Here is a 26047-nt window from a genome sequence, read left to right on the forward strand (position 1 = left end):
GAATTCAAACAGTCTTTATGTACGTGGATAACCCCGTCCCTTCAGCCTGGGAGCTTCATTTTTAAAAACAGATAAAACAAAGAGAGATTCCAGATCACTGGCCTGACAGCATTAGATGGCAGTATTCTGGTAGATGTGGGGATTTTCCACTGTTTTAACATTCTGCCATCATGGATACTCTTACGTCTTTTTTTGCGATCGTACAGAAGGCTAACAAAGTTCGGGGACATGTCTTTATGCAGTCGTTAAAATTGTCCCCCCTTGAGAGTTACGGCCTGGAAAATAGACAGAGAAGGATGAAGGGAACCAGAAGAAGAATCGAGAAAGAAAGCACGATAGGAAAAAAGTTGGACGGTTAAGAAATGAAGGAGGTCAAAGAAAAGAGACAACACTACATATTTCTGTTATCAGTCTGCAGACGCACAACAAAGTGTGCGTGTGTGTGTGTCGTCTTTAATTAGGAACAAAAATGGGGAGATCTGAGAAACATAATTATAACTGTTATTGTTTTTTGTCATTTGGAAAGAGGGAGGTACACTCAAACGGTGTGTGTGTGATGAAGTTTCAGGATGGAGCCCACTATTACTACAGTCTGACACCTCAGTGGGGGTGAAGGTGTGTGTGTGTGTGTGTGATTGTGTGTGTGCGCACTAACAGACAACTCTTAGCTGGCAGCAAAATGAATTAGCTGTAACTGTGTGTGAGTTTGGAAATAAAACCATGTTCGGGAATTGTCATTATGAAGACGAACAATTAATGTGCTTCGTGTGGTTTTACGTGAGTTAAACCAGAAGACGACATCTGGTTGATGAACATAAATCATCCTGTGTTTATTTTTATTTATTTTTTGGCTAAACGTTGTAACTCCGTCTGTATCGACCTACAAATCAGATCTGGCTTTCAGAATAAACTGGATTTTGGAAGTTGCTGCTTTGAAGCCCCAAGTTTGTGATTTCAAACGCAGAAGAAAAAATATTTGAAGGAAAACGTTTACTGGGGAGGAGGAGGAACATTTTCCCATAGACTTCAGTACCATCTGACTGCTTTTTGCAGCCAATGACGTCGCCCCCTGATGGTCAGAGACAGAATGAATGTTTAACATCAGCTGGTCCCAAACCAAAACCAGGATCAGGACCTGAACGCATCAGCACTGAGCATTAAGTGAAGTATAAACAAAGCTAAATGAGGTTCAAGAGAAAACCAAACCACCAGCTGAGGCTCTTTGAATAACTCACCGTGCACACACACGCTCACTCTTTAATATGTGTGAGTGGTGAACGTGTGTGTGTGTGTTTGCGTGCTGTGGTCTGATTTATCGGCGTGTTTCTTTTGTGCATGTGCTGCAGCTGTTTTTGCATCGTGGTGTTTTCGACATTTGAGCAGGTTTCTCTTTTGTTCCTGGAAACTTTTGATTCGTTCTCTCTCTCTCTCTCTCTCTCTCTCTCACACACGCAGCCACTTCTTGGTGTGACGCCCAGATTTGAAATGCATAGCGTTTCTGTTGCTTTTAATGGAATACCACTGTATCTGCCTCGAGGGGGAACATAAACCTACTATTCTAACACTGGTTTCCAAATTGATACACTCGCTCACTGGATTCACGCGGCTCTTTTCTTCCTCCTTCCTCCTTCGTGTGGGCTGTTTAGCTGCTTAAAGCAGCGCCGAGACGAAGGAAGGGCCCCGGCGAGTCGAGCGCATCGCAGCGGTAAACACAAACGAGTGTCTCATTAGCATAACCCAAGGTCAAAAACAATCATTTCCCCAGACCCCGCAGATCAATTTTTATTTATTTATACATTTTTGTTTCAGGAATGAGAAGAAGTGAGCCGAGAGCCGTTTGCGCGTCCTTCCCTGAGCGGATACTCACTCGGGGGTGTTTTCTGTGTAACAAGCATTAATATTCATGGTGCAGAACGTGCACACCGGCGTGGAGGCTGCTGGAGCTGAAGCTAAGCAAGCGTTGCATCAAAATTTATATTGTACGACGCTACGCTGCCTTTGTTCGGGTGCCGCCGCCCCGTGGGGACCGTGGGAGCTCGGCGTAGTAGTGCTCAGAGTTAGTATGCAGAGGGGGTACTTACGATGGGGCTGGCGTTGATGTAATCAGAGCTGCCTTGGCTGTTCTCCACCTTCAAGGTGATTCTGGAGTGATCGTCTGGAACACAAACAGAGGAACTCAGTGCGTTTTGTTTGACAAATGCACTGTAAAGGAGAGTTTCTCCCCACGTCTGCTGAGGAGACAGGACTCTCGCTGTAGCCTTGATGTGCATTTCCACAAGCATCTAAATGAAAATGTTTCTGTGACCAAAAGAGCTTTTCACCTCACGATACAAGCAGCATTGAAAAACCACCGGGGAGATTTCCTTGATGTTGTCTGAGCTTTGCTCAGAGATTTCACCAGGTGATCTCTGACTGACACCTACAAGCTGCTTCGCACTTCACAGTCATGAGGCTCAACTTCAGAAACTCCCGACGGGTGAGTCTGTCCGAGCTTTCATCAAACTGGCGGGATTTCATTTCACTGGAACATCCAAAGGTTTTGAACAAAATCTGCTTTTTGTGTGTGTGTGTCAGTAAAACACTGAATGTTTAGGACGAATCTGGTCTCTCTCAGCTTCACGGAGAGCTGCCCTCCGTCACCAACAGTTCACTGCCCTCTCCAGCCTGCAGTAACAGTTTGGAAAATCTTTCTGGGGGGAACCAGTGGTGCTTCAAATAGGAAGCGCAATTTATTCCTGACAAACTGCTTTCCCTGCTGACAACCTGGATTTCATTAAGCCCTGGCCTGGTGGAGAGAATGGGACAGCACTTTTTCAGATGGGCTATTTCCACAGAAGCTTAGAAATTTTTAATCATTGATGAGGTCGGTGCAGGAGAGCTTTAATAGAAAACTAATTTACAACCCTTCTGCTCGCTGCATCTGCCCCTGCGTTCTGATAATACAGGCCAGGCTCAGAATGTAGGGGGAGTGCTGTGGAGAGGCAGTTTGAAGGGCAACATGAGGTGTAACTGTCAAAGCTCGGTAGAGAGACAGAAAATTAAGACAAAGATTGGAGGGTAAACAGAGAAAAATCTTTTTTAACGATACGTGGGACTAAAGACCAGAGTCTTTGTTTGATTTCCATTTTGATAATAAAGTTACTCATTTGGCAGGTGCCTCTTTCCAAAATGACTTACGACCTTCAGTGCAGTCAGATACCTCGGCGTAAGCACATCTATTTGATAAGTTCAAGGAAATCAGATGAAGATGTGACCAGAAAGTGCTAAAAAGCTGCTATTCAGCCGAGTTCAGGTGTTAAGGGGAGGTGCTGTCTGAGGAGATTTTCTACATTTATCTTTGAAGCCGCGACGGGAACATAAATCTGTGGGCTGGCCACTACTGATGATTTCTAACTTAAATACCCCAAAAGGAATTTTTCTTCAAGTGCAATAGATCATTTATAGGTCAGACGTAGATAGCTTGCAGGCTATCTTTTGTTCTGAAGTTTTTTAAAGTTTAAATTTTAAAGTTACATTATGAATTAGCATCAAGCAAACGTCTCAGGTCGAGATGATCCTGATTTAAAATCATACCCGATGTCTGCTGAACATCAGCGAAACGCCACAATCTCAGTTGGCCAATGTGGCGTTTTGACGGCCACCTGACGACAGAGTGATTATTGATGATCGGTATCTGAATGCTGCCACCAGAATCAAAAGCAGATAAGAGTTCATCACTTACATGCCACGACCGCGGCGGAGCGGTTCTTCTTGGCGTTGCCGTCCTTCAGGCCGACGGTGCAGCCGCTGGGCTCAGCCTGATAAGCACACAGCGCCTCCCACTCCTTCTCCAGGCGGTCCTTGTTCTTCAGGTGATCCTCCATGTAGGACTGAAGGAGACAAGTAGGGAGAGGAGGTGGAGAACTGAGCTCAGTTTGTACTGATACACCTTCACCATCAGGACGGTGTTTGCATGAAGCTTTGGCTGAGCTCAGCTTTGTCTGCCTGATGGACAGAATCTACCTCTCAGGAAGGAGGTTCCAACTGATCTGAAACTATTCACGAACCAGCCTGTGATTTTAACTCCGTAATCAACTCGGATAAAGTTTCTGGCAGGCTGTTGGTCTCTGGAGCCAGCTGAAGAAAAAAATCGACGGCTAAAACGTCAAGCTCATTCCTGCGATTGCCAATCAACTTTTTAAACGTTCTAACTGTTTTCCAAAGTGTCGAATCACACCCATCTGGCACCGCACTGAGGTGAAGAAGAAAACAAAGATAATACTGTTTTAACCTGCTTAAGGCAGCAGATGGATGGGGTCCACTTCAATTTACAACTGAAACTGCAGAAGAAAGGTAAGCTCTCACATGGTGATATTTACAGGAGAATGAAAAACCTTCAGGTCTCTTCTGGGCCTCTGATTCTGATTCCACATCTGCGGTTTTCTAAACTTCCTTCCTTCTCACTGATTCTCCATGAGCATTGAAACTGTATGTATTTTATTACGGATCCAACAATATATTAATGCTTGATGAGGCTAGCAGGTTAGCAATGAGACGATGCTGCAGGCTGTAGCTTTTGTTTTTTCAGCAGCCCACGAAGCGCACTAAATATATGGAAGCACGATGGTTTGTAATGGATGAGGGAGCGAAATGAGCTGGTGTGGTTCTTTAAATGGCTCAGCACATGATTTATGGCGGCAGTTACAAATGGGGCCGATCTTAATCAGAATTAGCTTCCAAAAAAGGCCTAATGGTTTTTCACTGAAATGAGAGGAGTTTGTTAAAAAAGGCAGGAATGAAGACGACTCCCGATCCAATTCATACACAAGATCATCACGTCACTCAACACAAACTACAAGAGCCTACATGTAGCTGGTCGGGCCGATCGTGAGCAGCAGGCTTCAAAGCTGCATTGTGTACAGCTGAAAACATATCAGACACACACACACACACACACACAGACAGTGTAACTCAAGCTGCTCCTTGTTATCATATCAGCTCTCTATTGCATTTGCTTTGGAGCTGCTAAAAGCAGCGATGATGTAACATGAAGCCGCGAGCTGCGACTCTCCACCTGCACACAGCCGCTTATCCCCAGCAGGAGGTCCGACTCCTTCAAAAAGAGACACACAACACGCACACAGACACACACACGGAGGAAAATGCACATAAAGCACATAAATGTTTTTTATAAGGTCACTCACAACTACACACACTTGGACCACCGCTACACACACGGTAACACAAAAGAAAGGGAATAGAAAAGCAGGAAGACACAGAAATGAATGCAGTCTTACAGAAAACACACACACACACACACACCGTCCTACATCAGATGCCCCCCCCCACCAATTCCCTCCCTCTCTAATGCCAGAGTAATAGGGTTTTGTGGCTGTGTAAAGGGATTATTGCAATCCAATCAGGAGGTGCTGAGAGCACCATGTGTCGGCCAAACACTGAATAATCCCCTTACTGCGATGGTGGTGGTGGTGGTGGTGAGGGGGGGGGCATGGGGCGCTGGGGTTTGAGGGTGCTTACAGCTGCCAAAGGTGCTCAATAAAAACTGCTACGCAACGTACAAGGCTCAGCCCGGGCCGCCATTGTGGCTCCGAAGCATCGTGTGAACACCTGTAAGATTCATGGTGAGGTGACGTAATGCGGCGGCCATTTTGGATCGGCACAGAGTGAAGGGAAGAGGAGGAGAGGTTGAAGAAAGAAAAACCAACGTGGGATACTGTTATTCAGCAGGAAAGGAAGGAAGACAGTCGCCTCAGTTTGAAGGCACCAAACTGAAGCATTTCCACGTCTGCTGTATGTCTCCTCAATGAAAACAGCCTCCGTCAGTTCATCGGGATCCATGAGTCATATCAGAGGTGTCTCATTTCAGTCAAAACATCTCCTGCTCAGCTGACCACGTTAGATCGATTTAACACCCACTTCCTGCAGCCTGCTCGTCCTCTGGCCAATCAAACCGGGGCTGAGGGGGGGGGGCGTCCGCCACGGGGAGAGAAAAACAAAAAAAACAAAAAACAAAACCCAGCACGGTAAATCTCAATGGAGGCTCCTGCTGCATATAATCTATAACACTTAGTTGGGCCACAACAAAAGACTAGATAATGTGCTTTATATATAGAGTCAACTAATCCTCTTAAGACACAAGGAGAGAGGATGTGTGGGGGTGTTGGGGGGTGGAGAGGGGTGGAGGGTGCTCTGTCCCCGTCACATGGGACCAAGTAGTACATTAACTTAGATAAGATGGTGAAAGCTGCTTCTCCTCAAATTAAAATCGGTGGGTGGATGATGACATGGAATTTGCTTGGGTTTACGAAAGGCAATTAATTTTTTTGGGAGGTGGGGTGGGGGTGGAGAGGACAGAGGTGGGGCACCATGTTATTCCTCTTTCTGTCTCTCTCTCTCTCCGATGCCTTGGATTTTTATTAATGGCTCAACAGTTGGCTCACTCGAGTGCGTGGCTGGGATGAAATATTTGCTCCTCTGGCGCCAGGCGATGGATTTGGTCCCTCACTGTGACGCCACCGTGAGAAAAAAATAAAAAAATTCTTCCAAATGTGTCAACTTGGATCCCCATCTTTTTGCCGTCACAATGTGAATCTGAAACGAGGTCTCCGGCAAGTGCCGGGCGTTTTTGTGAAAATGTCGGAAACTGACAGAAAATTCAGCGCAGGAAGCAAAAATAAAAAGATGAAGCAGAAGCGGATGGAAAATGGAAAACAGAAATTCAATAGAAAAAAAAAGAAGCGGGACCGAGACAGAGGGTTTCTACGGATAGTACGCACCAACAGGAGTCTGTCAGGGGTACAACAATACCTCCTTCACCATAACAACGTCATGACTAGACATGAAAAACATTACACAGCCTTTTTTTGACCCCCCTGAAAAAAAAAAACCAAAAACATTACATCCACTGAAAACAACCAGAACTTCTTCGTCCACATGGGAATCGAACACAGTTCTCCTGAGTCGTATTCATGCGTTTAGTTGACCCGGCCATCCACCCAAACTGCCTTCATCACTGCGACCAACCAAATGTCACTATGAGGTCATAATGATGACCTCCGACCTCTAAGGAGAAAATGGAAGAAAACATTATCCATGAAAGAGATTATAAAAAAGGAAATATTAACACACGATTATCAGCCTTCTTTCTTTTTCTTCACGGAGAGGCTGACATTTAGATCTACGGCAGCGTAATGAGACTTTCCCTCTGCTAACGTTTCTATTGGAGACGATCTGGCCAATCAGAGCTCTGCTCTCCTTCTCCAAACTGTTGCTGTCCGTTCGAAGCTCCCTCTCATTAACTGAGAATCACACATTATGACTTCCTGCCATGACGAGCGCCCTGCGACTGACAAACTGCGCCCGGATCCTCGCTTCTCGTTCCCTTTTTATTTCCTTGATGCAACAGGGGGGCGTCCTCAGCGTTAAATACACCATCAAGTCCTCGTCAGCACAGCAGGCTCCTAATAAACTGAGTCCATTTGGACAGTTTTCATCAGTATTAAACGGCACAGTCGCAATTAAAGTTTCCATTTTATGTTTATAATCCAACTACGAAATGAAAACATTGACAAAACAGACTCAATAAAAATGGATGTAATATACAATCTGATGACTGTGTGAGCGTAACAGTCCTTATCTCACTCCTGAATGAGTGCATGAGGCCACGAGAGACCGAGAAATCTGGCTAATTTATAATGAGATTGGTAGCTCGACCAATATTTATTATCGTTGAATATCACAATATAGTTATTCTATAAAGAGGACACTTGGGTTACGTATATTTACAGTTAGAGATCTGTCTCTTTCTCTCTTCCTACATTCATCCACACCATCTCAATCAACACCTGACAGGTAACAGGAGGTAACAGATAAAACTACAGCAGTTTGAGGTTTGAGCAACTAAAATTCACAAACTACAAGAACCATCTCTCTGACAGCTCCAAGTGTCCGAATAATGTTTCAGACCTACAGATTCCCTCATGAAGGCGGTGGAGGTGAAAATCTCCCTCGTGTTGGAATGAATAAGAGTCACATTGTGGAACCAGCCAGTGGCCAGCTGTTCCCTTTACTATGACCCGCCTTTACTCCTTTAAAGTTAAAAAGCAGTAAAGAGGCTTTTTTTCCTGCCTCTGCATTCACAGCAGTCAGATTAATTTACAACAACACCTCCAACACCTAACTCAGTTTAAATGTCGTCACTTTGACCTTTCTCTAATCGTGTCAAGTCAGGTGTTATTTGTTTGGCGCCAACTGACGTGATGTTTTGAAATAAAGCAGGCGTAGACTCAGGGTGAAAAATGCCTTAAATCTTACCCTTAAATCTGCGTTAGGTCAGATCCACAGCTGACGCCACTGTCTCCTCCGAATATGCTTTTAATCCTGGCTTCAAAAATCAGTACGGTACGAGCAATTTACAAACCGATGGGTGACATCGGCACCGGCTTCTTAGAGAGGGAGCTCATCACCATCACTCCGACTTCAGCGTTTGAACATTTAAAGGCTCCGTATTGTTTTGTGGATGGAGGATGGGCTCTCGCTTCAACGCTCTTCACTGTATATATGAGACATTGATGGACAGAGTGGAAAATGTCTTTTAAAACTTTGAAGTTTCTTTGGAGGGGATTCAAGTGGAGCATCATCATTCAAGAGGGCGTTCATCTCATCACCTACACAAAATGTATTAATCATCGCAGCCACATCAGACTCGCTTGGTCTCGCTCCATCCCTCACAGCATTTACATATTAGTCTCTATATTGTACCAAATTCAGCAATCACCCAGACCAGACTGTGGCCCACACACACACCAACTGAATACTTAACGAGAGCAAATCTTAGATTCGCTCCTCTTATCTCTCAAGTGACGCTGCCCCTTCTGAGATGTCTTCATCTGGCTCAGACAAAGAAGGCCTACGTACCTGAAGAAGTCCAGAGAAAGGAAAAGAGAATGACCTTGGCATATCGGTGGGCTCGTCAGGTCGTGTTGTGGTTTGTGAAAGAAACATTTTAGCTGTTTGGGGCAGTAAAAATAGACAAACAAACAAAAACAACAGAGCTGCTCCCTGCAGTGGCACAGAGACGTTTCTCTTGAACGCAACTCTGGTGCAAATCTCAGGGGTAATTAGTATCTTTGTGCCTATTGAACACATCAAAAGTCCGCTCTGTCACATCTCGCCTGCAGCTTCATAATGCACAGAGACAGAGAGAGAAAGGTGGGGGAGGTGGCGGTGCTGAGGGTGGTGGGTGGTTGAAGTGAATAGCTATATATTGCAATTATGTTAGCATGCAACCAAATGCGACCGAGCTTCAATGGAGATTTTCATCTGCGGGATAGAAAGAAGCCCAGAAACTGTGGGTGTAATGAGATGTACAGGAAACAAAAAAAAGAGAGAGAGAGAGAGAGAGAAAGATGACAGAGACGGTGAGATGAGAGGAAAAAGAGAAGTGTGTGAGAGAGAGAGGGAATGAGAGGTATACGCAGAAATGCAGAAAAGACACAGATGTTTGAAAGATGGGGGCGAAATGGTTCTGTTGTTCTTTAAAGAGATAAATGATTTCAGGGGAGAGAGGGGAAGGTGACAGGATGTTCCGAATAAAAAACGGAGGAAACGCAGGAAGGGTGGTCAGACATCCGATAATGTAGAGCAGTGCAGATCGGGGATTAAAAGGTAGACCTCCATGCGGTCCTAATTCTAAATCAGGTGTAGGTGCTATAATAAATCAGTGAAAGTGTCAGCGGTCTCAGTCCACAGAGAAACCCTTAAAACCAGCCGTCAGCACTTCCTGAACTTTGTGATGTCACAACAAAGCCAGACATGACCAACATCCAAACTCGCATGTTCTGGTTTCATGAAAGCAGAAACCATTCAGCCAATCAGAAGAGAGGATCAGGTCCCAGGAACCCATACGAAGCTCGCTCTGAATGTCTGACCTCAGCCTGATAATCTGCGTTCCACGTAATTATTCAGTGAGTTCGTGTTAGCTAACATTCGCTTCCAGCTGTACTGGCAGCTCTGGTGATCAGTTTGTGATTGGCTTTGCCCAATTAACCCAATCTAATCTCTGCTTTTTGTGGACATCCCCCTTCTTCATCCTTCCTACGCAGCTTTAAACTGGAGTTACAGCCCTAATGAGGACCTTGCAAAACCTCTTTGACTATCTGGAGACGTGGGAAGTAATTTAAAGGTTTGGAATCAGGCTAAGACGAGCTGGGCTAACTAACTGATGCCTCAGGCACAAAAAATAAAAAATAAATACAATTTCTTCAAAATTTACTTTTATTACGTAAAATTGGTTCCACTGATTCATGAAGGGGCATGAAGTGATTTTAACCTTTTGGTTATCAAAAAATTCGGTCCAAAGATCTTTAAATGTCAACGTGCAGATCCAACAGCGCGACACTCACCAGAATCATGTGACCAGTGGAGATGTCCATGTTGGAGTGGGCGGGCTCCTCGCTCCAGGAGGAGATGCTGCTCCGCGCCGACGGGCTGACGGCCTGGCCGCCGTCGCTGAACTGAGATGACACGCTGCTGATCCTGGAGGAGATGGGCTCCGGACGATCGGCCGGAGGTTTGACCGCCATACGCTGCCGACAGAGTTCCTGCAGGAAGGGAGGGAGGAGAGGGCTGGTTATATCTGAGCGATTGAACCGCCTAAACGTAACTGACATCCTGAAGAATCGACTTTTGTCGGGGTGTTGTTCTCATTTTGGCCTCAGAGGAGCTCTCTGTGCTGAAGACAATCCTCTGACGACAATGTCTACAGTCACGTCTCCACATCAGAGTCTCCGATTGGCTCCTGTGGGTGATGTCACAGCCAATCAGAGTGTCTCATTCAGAGTTCTAGCTCTGAATGATTATTGCTGGAAAAGTGTAAGAATGTGGTTTGTTCGGAAAAACGTCTGTTTTTAGTTTTTTCTTGTTTTCTGAGCTACGGACATAAAGGAAATGTGTTGTGACCTTCATGGTGGAGATATTCAGTATAGACTTGCTTCTTTGTGCTCCTGTGTGTGAATCACAAATCACCAAACCCCAGCAAAGCCACGAGGCAGGAGAAGGAAAGGAAAAGGATTTGGAGCTCAGCCCCCGACTGCTGTACGCTGGCCAGCTTCCAGGCTGTCAGTGGAAAGCAGCGTGCACGCTCAGCAACCTGTTCCCCGGACAAATAAAAACTTTGAGTCTCTCAGCAGCCGACACAATGTCTTCATTCATGTGCCTGAGCTGACTGTCATTCTCTTGTCTGTTGGATACGTGACCACAAAGAAATGTTGTCAGCACGTCAACGCTTCGCGCGGCTCCTCCACACGAGTTCCCAGCTGGAGCTTCGATGAGCTGCGCGGAATGACCGTAACACTGAGTGACGCTGACGCAGACAATGCTGTTCTGACTGCACAACAATTTTTACTCATCCTGCATGTTTGAGAAAGATTGTGACAGCCACTGAGGCCGCTGATGCTTCAAACTGTGACGACGTCACTTCTGATTTGATTATCTGTGAGAAATATAAGAAACTAACTCCTTCACGAAGTGACAGCGTTTTTAAAATTCACTTTATGCATACAAATACAGAAAAAGGGAGAAATTGTTTGCAGCTGTGCTTTTGAATTTGTAAATGGACACACTGATCCAAATACTTCCACTTTCAAGCTAACATTTAAACATTTAAAATGTTAAAATATTTAAAGATGGAAGTTCTGCTGTGGTCAGACAAACCCTGCAAAACTCAATTATTCATATATTCGTTTACAGAGTTGATGCTCCACGGCTGTAAAAGGGATTTAGATTAAAAACTATGAAGCCACAACATTTGAAATATCTCCAGTCTGACTGACAGGCTCACCACATGAACTGTTCAACACAAAAACCACCAATTAAAACATAAATATCGCACTAACACTGAATAAAACGAAACTCCCTCCCTCAGCGGTCCTAAGTCACTGCAGTGCAGTGATAAAGAGAGCCAGAGCTGAACACGGCCTCCTCCTGCTAAAGAGGATTTTTAGGAATCAGAGGATTACATCTTCAATCCCTCTGTGACGTTTAATACCTCAGTAATCAATACATCCAATCTTGTGAAGCTCCATGAACACATCACATCACTGCCATGAGTAAAAAAAAAAAAACAACACAACAATGAATGTCACCTTTTTTTCAGATGGACGGACTCTCTCTGTGTTTCTTAATGAGAGCGATGCTGATGATTAACTAACGGAACGTTTGATTGACGGCGGTGGTAATGCGAGTGGGGCTTCATTAGTCTGTATCTGATCTGACTGATGTTCTCGTAGGTCGGGCCCGCTGACACTGATCTATGGGCTCGGACACGGGCTCATAAATGTGTGCAGATTATTAAAGCGCTCCGGCACCGGGCCCGGGGATCCTGATGGCGCCGCTGTTGGGAGGCCGTGCGAACACGACCACATGCGAAGGAGGGGGAGCGATAAAGGAAAGCACTGAACCGCAGCTAAATTTATTCTGCAGTGCTGAATTTATTTATAGACACGGATTTTATGGACGTTTCGGTCCAGGACGCCGGCGTTTTGTAAACCTATAAAAGAACCTGTCCGACAGTTTGCGTCGAAGATGGAGACAGAACTGAAAAAATTATGAAAATTATACAGAAATATTTCTTATATAATCGCTCCTGTCCTTATCACGAAGATTCCTTCAGCATCTCAGCTTCGGGGCTTTACAGCAACTGGACGAAATTAGACTTCAAACCAACAAATCTCCATCGTGTGCTGCGTTTAATGACGCGACGGTGTGATGTCACAAACGGATGAATGGAGAGGATTTTCTGGTCAGGAAAATATGCTAAATTCAGTGAATACAGGCCACAGCATTTCACTCATAGCCAATCATTTTTACCTATTTTAGAAATGCTCACTTCCGATGGCCTCGTTCACTTATTTCTTCTCTTTTTCCGACAGAACTTGATAAACCAAGAGCTTCACTACTTCAGCTGTGCTGCATTGAACTTGAATGGAAAACTAACCAACTGTGGAGATTTAATTAACTTTTTAGCACCTTACATTTTCTTAACGGGAGAGTCCAGTTTGGATAGATCTGCCACAAAACAGCACAGCAGCAGATTTTCGGCCCGACCGGTCCGACAGCACTGTAACACTGACACCTCGATCACAATGTCTGGATCTTCTTCATTCAGGCCATCTCTGCCAATCTGGTGATCAGTATCGACGAGTTTGACAGCATCCATTTCATTTATTCTCTTGCTTGATTATTAGTTGGGAGCTAAATGAGTTTATCGGATTCAGCCTCGGAGCTGTAAATCATCTTATCTCATCATAAAAGCTAAGTGATCAATATTCCAGAGTGAATGAGTGATGTCTTTAATCGTTAGCTGCATGATCACTGGATGATATATAATGAGGCTTCCCATTAGGAGCATAACAACAACTTATACCTTATTTGAAGAATATAAAGTAATGATATATTAAACAGAGCATGTTCCTCTACACCTGGATGTGGATGTGCTGGCTTATTTTTACCATTAATGTCCAACTCAATGTCCTTTTTCTTTCCAGGAACATTACAACTGTGTTGATGAAGAAAACTAAACAGACTGTTGTCAGAGAAGCTTCTGGAAGATGATGGTCGATTCCAGAGGTCTACTAAAAGCCAAACATTGGCTATCGCTGTCTGAGTTACAGCCTCGGAAACTCAACGCGGGGCCCATCGGGGAGGCCGCTGTGAGCTGTGGGTGTTTTGTCAGGGAGGGAAAAACATGATGAAGAGCATTCATATTTTTACGGGCCCACACGGTGAATGTCGCCACAGCAGGAAATTCTTTTATGATGTAATTAAAACTTCTTAAAAACCCAACCCAACCCCATCGCCCTCCTCCAACCTCCAGAGAACCAATTAGAGGAAAAACATGCAAAAAATAATCATTTGAAAGCAACATTATAAGCCAGGATATGTTTAGTGTCTAAACAATGTGAATTTAGGGCGTCTCTGAGCGTTTTTATTTACGCTGTATTCTTCTGCTCTGTGCGCCTCGTCAGCTGGCGAGACCCGTCACGCTCGTCACTGAGGTTTATGGTGTGAGCGTTTTCCCGCTTTGTCTCAATGTTGCGCTCAATTTGTGAAGGTTTATAACAGAGAAGGCGAAACTAATCAAGAGACTTCAGACAAGACAAGACCAAACTGTCAGCGTCCTGACTCCTGACTGCAGTGGTTCAGGTTTGAGTTGGACTCTCTGTCCCAGCCGGTCTGTTTCTCACTGCTGCAATAAGGAAAAATAAATCCCAGATGCCTTTGCACTTGCTGGTTTTCAGAGATCACACCGTTGGGTCATAGTAACTGCGTTTCATGTTACTGTCTGAGTTCATTCCCTTCATTCCAGGAAATAAATGGCTTTGGGCCATTTTCAGAATTGCATTAAATTCTGTCTGGATAGTTTTGAAAATGAAGTTTTGTCCAACATTACATCATTGTTGCCTGAACTGTTTTGCTTTCAAGGTCAGACAGTTTCTTTTTCAGTCTTCTGACAAACAGAAAACATGGGAAAAATGACAGTTTCCAGGAGATCCACATTAGCTGATGTTTGTCTGGTGGATAAATTTTTTTGGATGACTGAGTGAAATGCAGCAGAGATGTGGACGCGGCCGTCCGTTCGAGCCACTGCAATAAATAAAGTTGCATAAATGTTTGCCATTATGGATTACCGATGCCTAACAAGCTTTCAGTCTTGAGAAATTGATTTCAAAATACAATAAAATGAATAAAAACAAAGTGTCTGTGTGGAAAAAAAGGAAAGTCAATCGTGGCACTGATGGCAGCACTCAGCAGAAAATTATGGGATTTTTTGAAGTAACTGTAATGAACAAAGACAATTAAGTTCCTGCGTGAAGCCACATCACTGCAAAAGGATGAGTCGGTTTATTCAACGGGAAAAAGAAGCAATTGATCCACAGAATGTCAAAAATGTAGTTTGAGCAGAAACAAAATAAAAGCCTTTCACACAAATACCACAAAAGAAAGTGAGGAATCGATGGCCGCTGCCAAGGTACAAGGAAAAGGAACAATAAAGATATTAACGGCTGCTGCTGTGAAGATGGAGGCCGTGCTTTAACTGAGCCTCGTCAACTCTCCCCCCATGAATAAAGGTTAGGAAAAAAAAAAACCAAACAAACACCGACCCCCTCCTGGGCATCACGCCACAAGACCAACACAAATCATGCACCACCTCGAGGCGAAGGCGGGCGAGTCAGTGCCCAGCAGAGCACCCCCCCTCATAAAGGCTGCAGGGTCGGGGTGGTTGGGGTGTGCCAGCAGGGGCGCCTCTGTTTACAGGCCCTTCTGACCAAAACAAATGCAGGGGTCTTCACCCAAGCACTTGGCCTCTGTGCTTAAACAAACAAGTAGAAGGGGGGGGGCATGATTCAGTGAGGCTGAGCGGGGGGAGGGTGAGGGAATGAAGAAGGAGCCGAAGCTAGAGCAGAACGGTTTGGACCGGAGCAGCAGATATTGACTGGATAACACAGAGCTCGATTAAAGCCGACTAAAGTGAAATAATGAATGTTCTGTTCATTTTTAATTTAACGTCTTATCGCCGACAAACAGTAAGCGGCGTCACTGTTCCCTTCATCATAACAGAGCACATTTAGAGGATGAACTACTGTCCACATATCAGAGCTGAGCCAAAGCTCGTGTGCTGGTTCTCAGATTGTGTTGAAAGTGTTCCTCGTGTTGTTACAATAAGATGAAATGAGAGTCAAGGACAAGCTGAAGAACGAGACGGCGTCTTCTGAATTCTGTGCCGTGACAGAATTTAGTGCCACACTGCCAAGTGCTCGTCACACAGTAGCCCCGCCCCCTAACCCCTCCCCTCTCCTTCCGGGTCTGTTTCCTTCTAAACGTTGTCATCATGTTGTATTGCAGACTTGAAACTCATCGGGGGGTGGTGGCCACCTTTCTCTGCTACTGGCTGATGAGCAGGAGACGAGTGTTCATGTCTCTGCTCATCCTCACAACACGCTTGTTTTTGTAACGTGTAGACAAAGACTTGGAGGATAAAATTAAAATTTTAGACTTATTGGCCTTTGAATATATGAAACATGCAGTTTCCACTGCTGCTCCACAACACGCAGCAGGACCTCCCGAAGACAGCATGTACGACACGTGATCAATCAAATTATATTCTACTTAATCATGTCAGCAGAAGGCGACAGTGACTGGAAACAGGATGTTATCAGGGAAGTGATGTATTTCCCCAAGACGGGAAAAAAAAAAAGACAAAATCCACTCGGAGGGAAAAGAGGTGTGCTCGCTTGTTTAATCTAAACTGAAATGGAACGATGTGTTTTACACTTGTGCCTCGGCGGCGTAGAGATGATGTGTTATCGTGCCAGTGAAGGTCCCTTAAATCGAATAAAGAGATGGAGAGAGCAGAGTACATTTGGAAAAAAAGAAAAAAGACAAGCGGACAACTTAAATTTAATCTCGTAATATGCATACATGTTATGATATCTCTGACAGATTCTGAAGCATTTCTCGTGTTTCAAGAAATTTTGGATGGCAATCTCTAAATAAGATAAAATCGCCTGCAGGTAAAAATCTTCATTTGTGGAAAATCATTGCAGGAAGTTCCACCGTGATGATCTCATCCATCCGACAGATTGTTTCTTCTACTTTGGAGCAAAAAAAAAAACCAAAACGATTTTTTGGAGCAGAAAGAAGTTAAAGATGGCAGCAGAGTAATGCGGTGCCCCCCCTCCCCCCCGCTCCTCGGTCAGGCCGTTTGATTGACAAGCTGCGGAGGACTCAGGGTGGCACAGTGATCTGAATGGAAGGTGGTGTGTGTTTGTGTGTGAAGCGAGGCCTCAAACAAATCCGCCAAGGGCAAGAAACATTGCCGTGCAGTAGCTGGTGAGTGTGTGTGTGTGTTCGACAGCCAGCATGAAGGAGCTGCAGTTGTAAGGCCGTCAGGCAGCTCGACGCTTCCTGTCTGCTTTTAATTGCATGTAGCTCCAGAGACGGCACAAACACACACACCAGCCCAGGGAAGCCCTCCACACAAAGAGACGAGGCTTACACGGCTAAGATGGAAGCTGAACACCGAGGATGACGGCGACTCGCTGCCGAGGAGGAGGGAGAGCTGCTAATCAGATGAACGATGCGTAACCACAGTCCTACGTGTGAATTTTTAATTAGCGTTTTCAATTAGAGGAAAGTAACCGTGAAGATAAAGTTCGTCACGGTGAGGAAAACCAAATATTTTCAGGGATGCTCACAGGTCGTTTGGGGGGGGCGGATGGGTCAACAACGCACAGGGAAATGACACAGCAGAGCTGTGTTCGATTCCAACGTGGAAGGAGCAGTTGATTGTTGTTACTCCATGAAACTAACTGATAAGTTAAACCCGCAGTGACCATGGCCTGCTTGGTACGGTAACCATGACAACTGCGGTCAGCGGATGTGGAGGAAGTACTTATTTGAACCCAGCTCGCCATCTTTCATTTTTTTCCTCATCCGTACGGAGCCACCACCGTCATTGCAGTTACCATGGCAACGGGGTTGGCTCCGCCGTCCTCAGTACAGGCTGTATTTATTATTGTAACCATGACAACCGGGAAACGGGGACGCTATTTCACGACAGGCTCCTCTGCTGTCGTGTCAGAGGTTTTGTTGCTCAGGATGAAGGGCCTGTTGGTCTGGAGGATTTTCATGCCCGATACAGAAATAAATAAATAAATGAATAAAGACCATCATGAATTTTTATCACGAGTCCTCTGTGATGAAGTAAAGCTTTGACACAGCAGCACACTCTGTTTCTGGAGTTAAGAACCTGCCCCCCCCAGAGAAGAAGCACGAAACGTAAGCACTTCAGGGATGGGCTGGGCTCATTATAAAATCAATGCTCAGAGGACCGTTCTCATTTAAAAACATGGTGGTGAAAAGGTCAGAGAGCGAGAGAGGTAGAGAGGGATAGAGAGAGAGAGAGACAGAAAAATCTCAATCTAATTCTTAGCTCAAAAAGCCATTTAATATTGGATAGTCTAAATTAAATTTCACGCACGGCTATTCCGGCCAAAGCACAATTACAACGAGCACGGGAAGGAACAGAAATGACCTGTTGGATCGGTGACATCACGCCATGTCTCACCCGACCAATTACATCAGGGGATCAAGCACAGTCAGCATCGACCTGGTTACGTCAGGTCTCCAGAATTCAAAGTTCAGTCACGAGGTTTTTTTTAATTCAGCTCACAAACAGCCAGGACTTTGATGACTCAACAACACAACTTAAAACCATCTACGTCTATTTGTTGGAGATCGGCGGTGTGGAGCTGCAAGCCACCAGCAGCGCAGTGACACCTCCTACCTGATAGGTGGCGGTAGCATCGCTGCCGCCATCTGTTCCCAGATTGGTGAGCTTCTCCTTGAGCTTGTGGTGGGAGCGGTGGCGGAGGCAGTAGACCACGGTGGAGGCCAGCAGCACGCCGGCGATGCACAGGATGGACACAACGGTGAGGATGAGGAACTTGGTGGACTCTGCCTGGCTGTACTTGGTGGGGATCTGGTTGATCTGGCTTCCCTGTGGGCCACAAAGAAGAACAGATACAAAGGGTTATTTTTGGTGGTTGTGGTTGGAGATCGAGGCAGCGTCACAACTAACACATGAGAGCTTTGATTCATCCACTTCGCTAAAAATGTCCGCACTCGTGACAGAGGCAGCTGCTCCGGAATAAACAGCAGGGGTGCCAAACTACGTACTCAGAAGTACGTACGCTTTCACTCTCGCCGAAAAAAAAAAAACAAAAAAACAAATGCAGCAGGGGATTTCACTGATCAGTCAGACAAGAGGAACTAATCTGCAGAATCATCTGGCGGGGTGTTTGCCTGGAACAATCCTGCCGACTCTCAGTGCTTCATGGCACACGGTTTGATACTCCTGGATTAAAGCAGCCGCCAAACACTCCACCCTCACACTCTGAAATCCTCCATTTGACAAATAATCTCTCTGAACCTCTTTAAAAAGCATTAATTATTTTTGCTCCAAATGATTCTGCCATAAAAAAAAACGTTTCATTCTGCATTAGGAGACGATGGCGTCACATGGCTCTTTTATTTAGTTATTTATTTATTTATTTATTTTATTTTTTTTATTTTTTTGGAACAGACATAAATAAGCATATCACCCCGCTCGATGAAAAGTATAATCACAAGCGTTTGTTCCACCATCTGTGCCCAGAAGTGCATAGAATGCATAAACTCCTGTTTAGCAAAGCATTCTGGGTGTCTCCAGACAGCTCGGCACAAACAGCCACTGCTACACTGGAGGAATTTTACAAGCAGCCGGGTTCGAACCGGGAGTGACTTCAACAAAAAAAAAAAACAGATCCTTCCCCGAACCACCTGGAGATAAAAGATAACTCTCTCTTTTCACACAGTCTGATAGTTTAGGTAACACAACAGACCAAACTGCTTCTCCTGCGTGTCAGAACCGGCACGTTGATAATTTGAGAGGAGGAGGAGGAGGAGGAGTTGGAGGAGACGGGGGGTGGAGGTTCATTATGAGCGAGCTGCAGCTCAGACTCCAGTGGGCTCACCATAATGGGCCTGTTGCGTTTCACCTGACTACTAAGAGTTAACAATGGGCAACATAATTCCCCGTTATTATACGCTGCATAATGTTCCCCACAACAAAGAGGGAGGCAAAGACAAGAGCTACAAATCGCACCGCCAATGACAAGGCCAACAATTATCTGAAGAAATCAATAGTAGAAGGAAAAAAATAAAATCTGCCCCTTTTCCACGACAGTAATTTAAAAAAAAAATCCTTTTTACAAAAATGATAACGCCTTATTATGGTTATTTGCTGCTGGAGGAAAGTTGTCGAGGAAAAGGCTCTCAAGGCAGCAGGCTTGTCTTGGTGGGGGGGGGTGGTTGTTACCAATCCCTGTGCCTCGGTGGTAGAGGTCACAGGGATTAGTGGAGGTGCAGCGTGGTGAGTTAATGGAAAGGAGGCTTTGAAAGCAGAAGGAGGGAGGTGGGGGGGGGTAGCCCCTCCTGCCTGTCAGCACAGAGAAACCCAGAGACCCCGGGAGGTGGAAGAGGCGGCTCTACTCTCCAACACAGACTGTTGTAGGGGAATTCTTGTGAGGTTTTGGAGAGTAACCCCCCCCACCACCACCACCACCACGACAACCGGCCCCTCCCTCCCTTCTTCCAATCACACACAAACCACCACCATCACAACTCCATGATGCCCCCCCCCCCCAACTAAACTCCCTATGATTTCATTCATTGCTGCTGCTGCTGCTGTTGCTGCATTCAGCACCTGATAAAGAGCGCCTCCAGAAAGACCCACAATGGGGGTGGGTGGGTGGGGGGGGCACATACAACAGTTGTGCGATGCTTTGTGGGGTTTCCACTTTGCTCTGGGAGCTCTAAGCCGTACTGTAAAAGCCGGTTGCATAGTGATGTGGTGGCCTTGAAAGGAAACAGTGGCCGCAAGGAGGTTGGGGGTTCGGCGGGGGGAGGGGGGGCATTTTCTCACAGACAAAATAAAAAATTTAAAATAAAGAGGAAAAAAATGACTCTTTTCTATCCATAGATAGAAACATTCAAGCAGAACAAAAATAAATTCATTCAGTTTTGAACTACAGATCAATATAAAAGATTTATCTACTAGAAACCAGCAAGTTACAACTGAGGCTGTTCGTGAATGTGTAATAAACTGAATGCAGGGAGTCTGTTTGTGTGGATGCACGTATTAATATTGCATTAGACATCCATAAAAGCAGATACGAGTGACTGTGATGCGGTTGTGTGTTTCTAATGTTTCTTTTCATTAATGCCGTCTTAATGTAAGCAATCGCAGCAGCCGTTCAGGAGGCGTCATAAACTAAAGGAGCTGAACAGTCGGCTGTCGTGGGCTCGGCGAGGACATTAATAATGCATTACTGCTGATTCCACACGCTTCCACTGCAATCATCTTTTGCAAAATCTGGTTGTTTTTTGTGTGTGTGTGTGTTTTTTTTTTTTTTTTTAACTGTGGATCAAATAACTTCATTTGTCATTTTACTCCCCGAGTCGTCTCATTGTTTTGTCAAATTAAGTTTCACGGAGAGGGATTGCATCTTGCTCGTCAAGTAATGGCCCATAATTCAAGGCTCTAACTGTAACAGCTCAGTCATCTTTCATGGGACAGATGCCGGCATTTCCAGAGAACACCCCCCCCACCACAACATCTATCCCCTCACACACACACACACACACACACACACCCTCCTTCGGTCACTTTATCATGGCCGCCTCGCACGTCTTTCTACTGATTCAAACTAATGTAGTCTGACCCCAACTGCTTAATCAAGTTTTGGTTGCAGTTGTTCGTGGCAGTACAGGGATGGAGGAGTGTGTGTGTGTGGTATGAAAAACGAGCAGCCGTCCGTTGCACCGGTGCTGCAGAGGCAGATGTTGCAGAAATTCGCAATGATTGAAAATCAAATGTTTGCTCAGGGTGGGAGGTGGAGCATTCACACATGAGCCAGCGTGTACAAAAGGACTGTAACAGACAGACAGTGTGAGACTGAAGTGTCTGATGCCTGTATCTGTGTGCGTTTGTATGCGGGGGGGGTCATCTGGCCGGGCCCTGCAGCTCAGAGGCCTTTCTCCGCTCTTCCTACGTTGGCTTCACACCTTCAATGAAATTACACGCTGAGGGCTGGATCGCAGGTGAACTGCAGCTCATTGGAGGGAAATGAAAGGAGAAGGAACATTTGTGTTGCCAGGAAAAGAATAATCAGTTCCATCCTCTATTGGACTTTTTTTTTTTTTAATCATATGACACAGTTGTTTCTGGAGGAAAATCAAACATTTGGATCAAGTCTATTTGGGCGAGTGGCTGCAAATGAAAGGAAAATGTTGTCTCCCCCAAAGGCTCAGAGGAAGGAGAAGGGAGTTCCTTTCATGCCGCCACCGCTATTGTCCATCTGCTCCCACAAAATACAAAAAAAAAAAAAAAAAAAAGATAGCAAATTCTTCACTTCACATGAGCAGACGTGATTTGACATACAGGGTGCAGCAGTTCCTCCTGATCAACTGCTTCTGAAAAGCATCACCACCACAGTCCGTCAAGGATGCTGGCTGGCTGGTTACGCTGCTGGGTTCAGCCCTTTTCAGCAAATTTCAGACACACTCCTCAGACAGACGGGCGTCTTTGAGCCAAAAAAAAAAAAAGGAAAAATGAGGGGGAAAATGAAGTGTTGCTGTTTTTTCATTTCTCCTCCCTTTCTTTTTTTTTTTTTTTTTTAATTGGTGAATTTTTGGATTCAGTTTTGTGTTAAAATTGGCTCCAGCTCCGTCCTCCCTGAGTGCGATGTGTAGGCAGCGTTACTGCTCTCTGAAATCGATTGCAAAATGACATTCGAGAGAAATCGGCGCGGGAAAGTGCAGAATTAAGTGTGTGTGTAGTTTTTGAGATGGTGGTTTAGTGGTGGAGGGGTTACATCTCCTGGTGTGTGTGTGTGTGTGAACAGGGGGTGTGGATTAGCCGGGCTCCCTTAGACAAAAGGCAGATGGATTTGCACGGCTCTGGCTTATTCAGGATGGGTGAAAAAAGGTCAGAGGGAGAGCGGCGGCCGGCTATTGTCTCCCACCACCAGGACCGCTGCAGGAAACAAAGATGTGTCCCTCACCTCCGATTCATCCCGGGCCTTTGAAAAAGTTCAGCCGCGGTTTCAACAAAACCTCTCAGCCAACGGGAACGCACCGCCGACACTTACACACACTCAACACACCGATTTCATATCTGGTCTGCTCACTTCTGCAGGCGCACACTTGTACAGACTTGGGTAACATTTTTCACACACACACTCCAACACTGTTCATGCTCACACTCATACACAGACACACACACAAATACACTTCTGCATAAGCAAGAAGTCTACACACACAATTTAGCATAAAAGCTCAACAAAATACTGTAAAATTTATCTCAGCACAATTTACAAATCAAACACAAAGACTATCGATGTCATTTTGGAAGCCTAAATCTCATCCAGACAAATTTCCCAGCCACCTCAGACACTGTAATAATCAGGATCCTCCAAGTTGGATATCGACTCTCGCAAGATTAAAAAAAACAACAAAACAAAAAAACACCAATGCGATTGTAAAGTTTGCGCTCCAGCTGTGCCGCCGTGCAGCTGGAGGGAGCGGCAGTAAATCCCATTAAACTGAATGTTATTGCAACGTTAACAGTGAGATGCAGCTGCGTGACGCCCGTTGACCAGGGCGCGCCGTCAATCAGAGTCTAAACTCCATGGACGCCCCCGCTGCTCACGCTCATCAACAAATTCGAGTTTTCTGGGGGAAAAATTGGTCCATTTCTGGAAATAGCAAAGTTGTTTCTGGTCACGACTCGATGGGGGTAAAAGCAAACTGATGATTGGAAAGGTTGAATTTTGGGAAAACAAAGGAAAAATAAAATAAGGGGACTGTGAGTAAAATGTGCACAACACACTAATCAATCCAACAGAGGAACGAATGAGGAGATGAGCACAGACCCGTCGTTTTTTTATATTCAGGTTGTGAGGAAGATGAGCACATCGTCATGAAGAAGAAGGGTTAAATCTTACCAAAAATCCACGGCGAGGTTAACGCAACAGACACCTCCACCACCACGTCTATTTCCCATTCCACTCCGGCTGCACCGACACCAGCAACTCAGAGATGGCTCCACACCGGAGGAGGAGGAAGAGGAAGAAGAGGAGGAAGAGGAGGAGGAGGAGAGAGTGACTGAGTGGGAGAGAGAGAGAACAAGAGAGAGAAAGAGAGGGAGTTTCATCTCCTCCCATCATTCCCTTGTCTCTCCTTTGACAAGAATGAGAAAAAAAGAAAGTTCCCAGCTTCCTCTCTTCCTCTTCATCCTCCTCCTCCTCCGTCTTCTCCTTCTTCTTCCCTCGTCCAAAAAGGGAAAAGAAAGGAGGAAAATGCACCAACGGATTTCTCTCCGGTCTTTTCCTTGACGCAATTGAGCACATGCTCGGAGAGGAGAGGACCCGTCGCCTCCACAGCTTTCCACGGAGAGGAATGAGATGCTTTTTTTATTTTTTTACTGAGACAGAGAGGGAGAGAGAGAGAGAGAGAGGGAGAGAGAGAGCAACACCACAAAGTGCGCCGTGGGACTCCTCCTTATATTCCTCCCATCCCTCCCTCCATTCCCTGCCTGTCTACAGCACATGTCACCTCCCCTCGTTGCCATGGCGACGGCTCCACATGTTGCCGACAGGAGGAGAGAGGAAGAGGAGGTTAGGGATGGAAGGGGGAGAGGAGGGGCAAAAAAAAAAAAAAAGGACAGGCGGGGGTAAAAAAAAAAAAAAAAAAAAAAAGTTCCTCCTTATGAATCGTTAAGACTTTTGTCTTTTTTATTTTTTTAAATCTTGTTTTCTTTCAAACACATTCTGTCCATTCTGGTCAGACGTCTGCGGCGGCAAAGAGGCTCTGCAGTGCTGAAGGGCGGGGGGGTTGACTTGTTACGATGAAGATCTTTTTGCGTAGTTGTTGGAAAATCTGCTGCGTTCAACGTCAAAGACTTTCTGTGCTTTCAAGTCGTTCAGCTGTGAAATGGCCAATAGATCCCAACGGGGGGAAAATGTCTCCTCGATTAAAGAAAGAGACGACCGTCCCCTCGGTCCAGCAGTCTTTGGGAAAACAACTATTTATATAAACAGTGAAACAGTTAGATGATGGGAAAAATGTAAAAAATACACCTGACTGATGTAGAATCAGTGCAGCTGTGGAACAGTTTGTCCTTTTTTAGGGTCAATCCATGACCAATTCTTTTAAGAGTATTAATTCTGCTATTATTAAAATTCAAAAATAAGTAAATGTGTTCCGGTTATTTATAAGCAGATTTAACGGCAAACATCTGACTGCAAAATAGAGATGATCCATGTCAAACAAATGATTGTTGTATTTTAGATGAAGCCGCAGTTCAGTTCGGTTTCTTTACCTTCCTTTAAATTAGTTATTTATTGACTGTCCGTGTGTTCATCATCAGGCTCTTCATCACTGAGAAAGTGCAGATGACAGCAACGATTCTGCTGTTCGTCATGGAGGTGTCTCTCTCACACACACACACACACACACACACACACACGCAGCGGACACCCCCAGGACTAATCAACAAATAGGCCTAATGAGTTATTAGCTGCAGAGTGGAGGAGGAGGCAGTGAGACCAATGGAACTAACAGCTGCAACAAACATGGAGGAGGTTAGAAGGTGTACTTGTCGTCACCTTTGTGTGTGTGTGTGTGTTTATCTCTACCTTTGTGCGTATGCATTTGTACGTGTTTGTGTTTGTGTGCTTACATGTCTGTGTTACATTGATGGATATAGATCCGTGCAACACTAAGCATCTGGATGAAGTGTGTGTGTGTGTGTGTGTGTGTGTGTAGTTGTGTGTGTCATCTTACCAGTCTTTGCAATTTAGCTGAGAAAAGAAATTTAGGGGGCGAAAAGGAGATGCTGCCTGATGCAGATGACAAGGTCCTTTCTAAAAGAGTACGTGTGTGTGAGTGTTGGGGGGGGTACTCTTCAGTTTTCTATTCAACGCCCCCCCACTCCCTCCAACTCCTTCACGGACACCCCCACACCTCCTTTTGTCTCCCTTGGCGACAGCTGGAGGTGGCAGGCAGTGAGGACGCTGCTCTGCTGTGTGTGTGAGTGCTGGAAGGCGGGGGGGGGGTCAGTCTTTCAGTTTGTAGCCCCCTCTTTCCTTAATACTTCTCTAGCCCCCCCCCCTCCATCACCACCTACCCAACTCTCAATGCTCTCTCTCAACACAAGCGAAGCAGACTGGAGGAGGGAGAGGGCCGAGGCTTTGGGCGCCAACGTTTCATTTCCTTTCCCTTTTCAGCAGCACGGAAACCGACTTCTCTTCTCCACCGCACCAACCTGCCCCGCCCCCACCCAGAACACGCAACCCCGCCTCCACCTCTACCTGCTGCCGCTCTCTCTGTCTCTGTCTGCATCAACGACAGCCGCCTCGACTCGTCTCTGAACTTTCACCTCCTG

At 45.5% G+C, this 26047-nt stretch overlaps 1 protein-coding gene across 2 annotated transcripts in view; it reads right to left on the reverse strand.

Moving 5' to 3' along the window:
* Window positions 1-26047, reverse strand: part of LOC115058016 (receptor-type tyrosine-protein phosphatase N2-like) — a 148492-nt gene that overhangs the window by 18812 nt on the left and 103633 nt on the right. For both annotated transcript variants that reach the window (XM_029525300.1, XM_029525299.1), the window contains exons 13-16: window positions 18347-18559; window positions 10404-10601; window positions 3722-3869; window positions 2082-2155 (exon numbers count right to left, since the gene is read on the reverse strand). In XM_029525300.1, the coding sequence (XP_029381160.1) occupies window positions 2082-2155; window positions 3722-3869; window positions 10404-10601; window positions 18347-18559 (633 nt within the window). The remainder of the gene's footprint in view (window positions 1-2081; window positions 2156-3721; window positions 3870-10403; window positions 10602-18346; window positions 18560-26047) is intronic.

Source organism: Echeneis naucrates, chromosome 17 (genome assembly GCF_900963305.1).
Source record: "Echeneis naucrates chromosome 17, fEcheNa1.1, whole genome shotgun sequence".
NCBI lineage: Eukaryota > Metazoa > Chordata > Actinopteri > Carangiformes > Echeneidae > Echeneis > Echeneis naucrates.